Source organism: Folsomia candida, unplaced genomic scaffold (genome assembly GCF_002217175.1).
Source record: "Folsomia candida strain VU population unplaced genomic scaffold, ASM221717v1 Fcan01_Sc049, whole genome shotgun sequence".
NCBI classification, from domain to species: Eukaryota; Metazoa; Arthropoda; class Collembola; order Entomobryomorpha; family Isotomidae; genus Folsomia; species Folsomia candida.
The window spans coordinates 645,825-654,049 of record NW_019091241.1 but is presented as its reverse complement, the minus strand read 5'-3'; the positions used below and the strand labels follow the sequence as shown (position 1 = coordinate 654,049).

The window sequence follows — 8,225 nt, the reverse complement described above, 5'->3', positions numbered from 1 at the left end:
CCCGTGTTTCACCTTTCCTAATATCCACATCATCATGCCAAACTTGAGTTAGCATTCTTCCTCGATAAGTTAAAATTCAATTACGCTTAAAGTCAAGACAAAGCATAACAAGTTAGAATCAAGCCCATACTTTAGCCCTGTATACATACTTGAGTGGATTGCTTTAATAAAAAACCTATCAGTACAGCTTTGCATAGCCCGAACCAGGAGTGATTAGTAAAACCATGTTTGTCAGTCGTTTTCTATAAAATTATGTTCCACTATTTTACACTAATTTGTGCATTAACTAGCATCAATCTTTCGCACTACTAGGCTCCAAATTCTAAAAATATTTACTATCCATTGTCGTTGACTACTTCCCAATGGGGATCGCCTCTATAACCCCTCCGGTTAATTTTTGTTCATATTTAACTTTTTTTATTTCATGAGAAAGCAGTAAGGATCTCTGGTCCAAATTTCAGCTTTCTATGTTAATTTATAAAAGTCGGTATGGGTCACCCCATAGAGTCGCTCTAGATAAAAATTTTACCAATTTCATGTCATATTCTTCCATTAGGACCCATAAGCAACCTCTCCACCAAATTTCAGCTCGATATGACAATTTTGAAAAATCAGTATGGGTCACCCCCTAGCGTCACTCAAGATGAAAATTTTTCCAATTTGAAGTCATTTTTATCTATTAGGAGCCATTAGCAACCTCTGTGCCAAATTTCAGCTTTCTACGACAATTTAGAAATTTTGGTGCACAAGACCCAACCCACTCTGATGACCCCCACCGGTCAACCTCTTGACCGATTTCGCCCATCTTCGAACTCGTTTCCTAACTTTGTCTAATATGCATATGGTAAAAATTTCAAGTTAATCGGTCAACTCGTTCGAGAGTTATCGAAAGACAGACGGACGGACAGACGGACATGACAATTACATAAGCCCTGGTTCGGGCTAAAAAGAGTGCAGTAAAGGTTATCGATCAAGCTCAGAATTTTAAGTTCAGCAAATCTGATAATTATTTTTACCTGGAAATACACCTTGATTATCTTCCTGTTCGGATCAGGTAGGATTTCAGGAGGACAAGCTTTTCAAATAACAATAAGTTAAACTTTTCTGCTTCAATTTATTCGAATATTTGTTGGTAGATATTTCGTGTCGAATTATTACCAAATCGTAGAGTCGGTAGCAGATTACTACCACATTGTATCAAGCGCATTATTTCGCAATTTAGTTTTCTCATCGAACTTTCCACACGTAAGAATTGGGCTTGTCTAAATCTGCAGGCAGGACAATGTCACTCCTCAAGCGGAAGACCCCTTCGCAAAAGGAGCTGGACCAGCTCTGGTCCAACCTCACGTTCGGAACGTCTCATCGCAACCGCCAGATTTCTGATGCCGTGATGGCGTCGGGGTTCCACCTCTGCGACCAACGCCGCGAGGTTGCGGTGCACGCCGAGAGCGAAGTTCAGTTCCAGCTCCATCAACGTTTGCAGGACATGTCGCTCTGGGTGGCAGAGTTCACTCGGAAATCGGAAGAGGTCACGGCCCAAGTGGAACGGGTCAAAGGTTATGCTGACAGAGTCAAAAATGCGGCAAAAGCAGTCGCACCGATTTTAACCGTGGACTGGGACGTGTTCAAAATGAGGTGAAAGATATTAAATTCATGGTATTATTTTTTCTGCAGAGTTGAATTCTTCTACTACTTTAACTTTTTTAAATGAATTTTTTGCACATTTTGTTTGCCAAGCATATAAAATTTTACGTGAGATTTAGCTAGTTGCACAATATTTAATAATTTTAGTCAGTGGGCGCGGAAGACGTGGGGACATTAGCATTAGGGGTGGGAGGGGTTTATATAACATATAAACCAACCCTTCCGCGGTCACTGCTTTTAGGGTGGCAAATATGCATGTGCATTTTACAGGGAAGCCCGCATCGGAGTTGACCTCGTGGCTGACGACCCGCACAAGGCGTTGCTGTTCGAAGTGGGCATCTTGGAGGGGGAGGAACAGCGCCTGATTGTCCTGCACCTTCGTGTCGAGGAGTGCCTGCGCCTCTTGCGAAGGATGGGCTACGTGCTGGGCAAAGAGTTGGACGACCGGAAATTGACGGTCCAAATTGACCACACCGCCCTCGCGCTGGACGCACATTCCAGCCTAGTCGTTGCCCACAATGGGGGTCAGATTGGTGGGGATGAGTCGAAGGGAATGGCAGAGGCCAAGTCAGGGCGAGGTAGCACAAGGTAAAATGCATTTGGAATTACGGTACTTTCTGAAGCGCCCATAATAATTCAGAAAATTACCAATTAAAGTTAAGTAACCAAGTTTAATTGGTAATTTATAGTCGATTAATTAATTACATGCGAATTAATTGTTTACTCACTATTTAGGAAAATTAAGCTTCAATTGAATGATTTTAGATTAAAATTGGTAATTATGCAATGGGTAGTTTATATATTTTTGCTCTTGATTCAGGAACCCCCTCCTGCCCACGCTGGAGAACGAGCAGACCTGGGAATCACTTTCCTGGAAACATTGCGCCGCGGCAGAAAAATTGCTCAAAGACGCCGACGCGCTTCTCGTCCTGGTCGAAAGCACGCTCCAGTCGAGCTGCGAGCGAATCCAGACCGCCGTTTGCGACACGAACGCCGCATTTGAGGCACGACTCATCGCTCTCCGCAGGCTCAAATGTCACCTTGAAGAGGAACATGAACAGGCAATTTTTGAAAATGATAATAAAATTCACACACATTTTCAAAATGAATAAGAGTAGGTAATTTGAATTAATTAAATTTGCATAATTTTTTCCGCAGATTTCCATCAACATTCGCAACATGGAGGACACGCTGGACAAGGTTAAAAAATCCATCGTGGAAAAGGAAGCCTCCCTCGCGCTGGCAATGAGAAGAATTGCGCTGAGAGCAACGCGACCGAATCTCGAGCTTGTAAAGTATGTGACATATAGTACGCAAATTAAATAGTGTTCGAGTTTTTCTATAACCTGATTTTATTTTTCACAACTTGTAGAGATCAAGTCCAGAAAGGGTTAGAACTTGAGGTGACATCGCTGCAAAATTCGGTGGTTCTGCTTCAACAGCAATTCGCCGCGACACAACGGAGCCTTCGCGCCCTGCTCGCAAGTCAACTTCGCCTCGAGGAGGAAATCAATGTCAAAATGCAAAGTTTGGCAGTGGACGAGGCGAATGTGCTCCCGGCCAGAAAGACGATCAGTGTTCGTTTGTACTGATGACAATGCATTTAATGTAGATATTTAGGTATTCGTTTATTTACGTACATATGTGTGTGTATTATTAAAATTGCTAAAAAATTGCTTATTTGTCTTAAAAATTAAAAATTACGCTTATGAGTATTCATGTCGTTTTTTGGTGTTTTATGCATAATTGTGCATGATTATGCTCTAGTTCATTCTCAATGATGGGACCGATTTTAGTCCTACATTTTCTATTGGATTTGGGGAACAGGTCGGAGTGGTCGGACCAGTGATACACAATACATAGCTACGGATATGCTAAATATTTAAAATAATAAGTAGACAAGTAGTAGCATTTTGCTGCTAATTATAATTGATTTTTTAAATTTCATCTCGCACGTTATGTGCTATCGATTTATAAATATTCTTTATTATGTGTCAAATCGTGAATTTAATGCAGATTAATACGTTCACTCAATGCATCAATCAATTTCTAAAATACGGCACATTCGGGTTTAAATGTGGCATAAAATTAGCATATCCTATCCCACCGCATTATTCCCCTCCTCCTCCCTACCTCCAACCCAACCTTATTCCAGGGAGACGTCGGTGAAAGTGAAAGTGAATCAAGTTCCAGAAAGCCCGTTAAAAAGGTAACAATGGGAAAAAAGGAGAAAGCTACTTGTCCCCCGTGATCAGATTTTTTCCCACTTTCTCCTACCTCCACTTCACCCGGGATTCATGCTCTCATTGTGTTTCTCCAAAATTCAATAAACTTGTAAAAAGAGAAAGTTTTCTACCAAAAGTACCTCCAAAGGAGTGCCTTTTCTCGGAAGGAGAAAGTGCGGGGAGGAACAGAACTGCGACCAAAGTGCCAACAAAGACTGAGTTAATTAAGGATTAACACCAACTTTCTCGCTCTTATCACTAGAACGATTTTATCCACCACCTTTTCGAAAGGAAAACTTGACAAAATTATTTGAGATGTGAGTATATTTGTACTTGCGCCCAGGATTTAGGCATTTATGGCACGTCTAATTTGTCGGACTTTAAATTCATGCCACACAGATAAGATCAATGTTAAATAAATGTCCAGGGGACATGCACATTTTGTCATGACAAAAATGCCAGACATTGATTTACACGTACAACTCTTCCTGTGTGTCGAATATTGGAAATTATAAGAATTTTGAGAGACTCTATGACGTTATTTATAAAAAACGAGTAGATTTCGCTCTGTTTTGTTAACATTTCTACTCGAATCAAACTTGGCATGGAATAAACACCGGGTTGTTGGTAAAGTTGAACTTTGAGTCCACTCATCCTCCCAGAAATCGTTACCACCCTGGTGTAAAAACTTCTCTCGAGGTAACATTACTCTTTATAAGTTATATACACGTGTTAGTTGCGTAATGAGTCTTTCACCCCAAATTTAAACCCAGGAACAAAATAACTTTCTTTCTTTTAAAAACGAGCAGAAAGTTGGTAGTTTTTGAAGAAGAGTGAAAGAGCTGGAAAAAAGGAAACAATGTGGCCTTGATTGACACGGGATTAGATTGGATGAAAAGATTTGGTCGTGTTGAGCGTAAAAGCGTAGGAGCGACGAAGGAAGGAATGCGACATGGAGAAAGTGAGAACAATGAGAGAACACTTTCACCGGGATAAGTGCCACTTATCCTTCCACTTGACGACACACATGCACAATAAGACAATATCATCACTACTACACGACACCTAAGTCCCAGGGTTCTCTTCCGCTACTGTCATGAAAAAGTGTCATGTAAAAATCCGGGTAGAAAACGGGAGCATTTTCGCATCTGATAACCGAACACTCAATCGCAATCTATATTTTTTTTACCCAGGTCGAAGTATGCATTAGCTAAAAATTAATAAATTTCTACAAACATTCCTTAGACTAAAATATTGAGACGATTCATTTAAAGTATTTTCTCCCATTTCCAGCATCAAAAGTTCTAATTTTGTTTTGCGAAACCTGTTCCTTCTCGAGTGAATTTGATCCGAGTTGATTTCTACTCGAGGGAAAGATTGAGTTTTGGCCAGTCTCTCATTTCCTCCTCTGCAGATAACGTTTGCAACTTTGTCTCAATACCTGCATCACTTTCTCCCCTCGTAGTGCACCCGAATATGCAAATCACTGCACTACTTTTAATAACTACGTGTAAAAATCTTTTCATATCCAGACATGCGTAGGTGTCGTAAACCTCGACTCTGGATCGTTTTCTGCCTAATGCGACATAATACAGTGGGAAAAGGCATTTCAATCTCGTAGCCATTCCAGGTCCATGACACGGTATTATCATATCTCCAACCAAAGTATCTGTATAACACTTGGGAAATTTGACGACTTTCACCCCTATGCGAATCATCTCATGGTACAATAAAATAAAATGAATGGTTTGGCGTGGGGAAGTTATCTCTCTGCGCCCAGCACGACGAGCTGAAGGACACGAGCCAGGGATGGCAAACAAGAAATCAAAGTCAACCCATGGTTTACGTGAAAGTCTATAAATCACCAACATTTGGACACCTCTGCTCCTCTCCTCCTGCTCCCACCGCACCCTTAATAATCACAGGCTCAATAAGTACACAGAATATTGGAGAGATTGCTTGCTTAAAAAATGCAAAGATTGCAAAGGACTTAAATATCCTTAAAATATTGTACAAACGTTGCTGCAGAAATAAGTCAGACATTTTAATACTTAACATTTTAAATCGTATCCGAAATTTGTACCATACGCCATGTTATAAACATCAGTGTGAAGTTTACAATGTGAACTGCTGCACTGGTTCAAAATTTTGTACGAATTTATAGCATTTAGGGTTTCGTTTGTCTCGTCCAATACACATTTTTCCCAGGATAGGTGGAAAGAAATGGAAAAAATAGTTTTCTTACAGTCCAAAATGGGAAATATGGGGAAAAGTCGGTGGGATAAGGCAAAAGGACATTTCTTCCATTTTCTATGTATTTGGGACGGTGGTAAAAAGTGGACGACAATTTTGTCCATGGACTAACTCTGATGGCATTAAAACACTCGGCTTACTTGATTAGTTGAGAATTAGTTAGATTCTAGTGAACAAACTGACCCAGCAAAGGAGCGAATTATTGTTTAATGTGTCATGCATATATATATTTCAGGTCTGGGTTTGGTTTATGGTACGCACTTGAGTGTGCGATTCACAAAGAAATGAAACATATCTTGCTTTCTATCCCCCATAAATCGGACGCCCAGGGTTTCGTAGGAGTTAAAAACTCGTGCAGGTTTTCGTACTGTAGAAACTAAAGAAAACCCACCATCGGAGTAAATTTTTAGTAGTTTTTGTGATAACTTTACTCATGATCTCTGCAAAATTATTGAAACATTTGTCAGCTTATCCAATTTAGCAAATGTATAAATTAAATTACATATTTATAAATATGAAAACGACAATTATTAAGTAGCGTCAGCTACTTATTGTGATCACTTTGTCTGTCTGTCTGTCTGTCCGTCCGTCCGTCCGTCCGTAAGCAGGATATCTTTAGAATGCCTCAACATAATCAAAAGCGGTTTTCGCCATTGTACTTCTAATTTTTAGTTCTCGGTCGAGTTCGAAAATGGGGTCAATCGGACTACCCCCCACTGCGCCAGGGGGTGTGGTCCAAAATTAAATTCACGTTAATTTTCATATGGGGTATCATTTTAAAGGAAATTTCGCTACGAATTCAATGACGCCAATATTTTGACCTTTGACCTCGTCGCCAAGGTCATGAGGTCAAAAAACACTTAATTCTCATATGGGGTGTCATTTTAAAGGAAATTTCACCACGAATTCAATGGCGTCAAAATTTTTGACCTCGTGACCTCGAGGACGAGGTCAAAGGTCAAAAAATTCATAATTGTCATATGGGGTGTCATTTTGAAGGAAATTTGGCTGCGATTTCAAGGAGATCAATATTTTTGACCTCATGATCTTCAGGACGAGGTCAAGAGTCAAAAATACAGAATTGTCAAAGATGATCTAATTTTAAAGGACATTTCGATCATTCTGACGCTACTTTTTTATATTCGTTTGTGAGGGTTTTTTTTAGGGTACCTATCTAATCTAAGCAAGTAAGCCAAATTAAACTTTTGTATAATTAGTCATCTTTGGATTGTAACCTTCACATATTTAGCTAAAGCTCTATTTGCGAAACTTTGGCATATTCACCTAATTTTTTTTATCTGTTATACGTCTTCCATAAGAAAAAAATGAAGGAGAAATCCAAAAATTCAAAATCCGGCATTTTATGTTTGACGATTTAATAAAATATTTTCGTTATTTCTGCATATAATTTAAAAATAGAACCTGAAATTGAAGAACACGTGAATAAAAGTTGAAATGAAATGAAAATGAAAGAAACTATAAACGATAATATGTGCGTCTGTTGTTTAATGAACGATAAATTATGAGAATCGAATATATATATAATATATAAACATGCATATTTTTTCTATTTCACGATTCTGAAAATTATTGAATAGACAAAAATCCCTATACTTTGGAAACCCTGCCACTTTCAAGAATTAGCCTCATGTGCAATTAAAACTACTGCAGCAATTTGCTCGATTTCGCTTTCCCTCGTTCCAAAATTCCTGATTGGATTCCAGAAACTATGTTGTCCTTCCCGTTGCACCTTCGAATCCTGGATCAGATTTGGAGGGGTCGTTCATCCAGAAAGTCAAGCTTTTTTAATGGGCACGATGTAATCTAAAATCTCTCTGCCAACCTGGACTCTTTTTCATCTGCCCAAAATATTCGTCGAAATTCAGACAAAACTAGGGAAGGAAAATTAAAAAAATCATCTACATTCTTTGAGATGTAAAAGTTCCGTCCGAAAATTTCCAAAATTCCCTAAAAAATTCTACCCAAATTCCACCCATCCTACCCGCGCGCCCCCACCTTATCTCTGTGCAATCGCAATCACATTTTCCATACCATGATAAGAGCCAGCCTATAACAGAGTGTGATCTTTGACATGGAGAAGAA

At 39.4% G+C, this 8,225-nt stretch overlaps 1 protein-coding gene across 1 annotated transcript; it reads left to right on the top strand.

Annotated features, from left to right (window-relative positions):
- The first annotated feature begins 913 nt into the window (after nt 1-913).
- LOC110862101 (tektin-1) lies at nt 914-3,304 on the top strand. Its single transcript, XM_022111256.2, has 6 exons — nt 914-1,054; nt 1,275-1,635; nt 1,915-2,232; nt 2,465-2,705; nt 2,803-2,939; nt 3,017-3,304. The coding sequence occupies exons 2-6, from the start codon at nt 1,283-1,285 to the stop codon at nt 3,234-3,236; spliced, it is 1,269 nt and encodes a 422-aa protein (XP_021966948.1). The 5' UTR covers nt 914-1,054; nt 1,275-1,282; the 3' UTR covers nt 3,237-3,304.
- Nucleotides 3,305-8,225: the final 4,921 nt, after the last annotated feature.

What these genes read in the sequence shown, in the direction of transcription:
- LOC110862101 (XM_022111256.2), top strand. Translation starts at nt 1,283, where the DNA reads ATGTCACTCCTCAAGCGGAAGACCCCTTCGCAAAAGGAGCTGGACCAG. An exon ending in TCAGGGCGAGGTAGCACAAG is followed by an intron (nt 2,233 to 2,464) that starts GTAAAATGCATT and finishes CTCTTGATTCAG; the next exon opens with GAACCCCCTCCTGCCCACGC. An exon ending in TTGAAGAGGAACATGAACAG is followed by an intron (nt 2,706 to 2,802) that starts GCAATTTTTGAA and finishes TTTTTTCCGCAG; the next exon opens with ATTTCCATCAACATTCGCAA.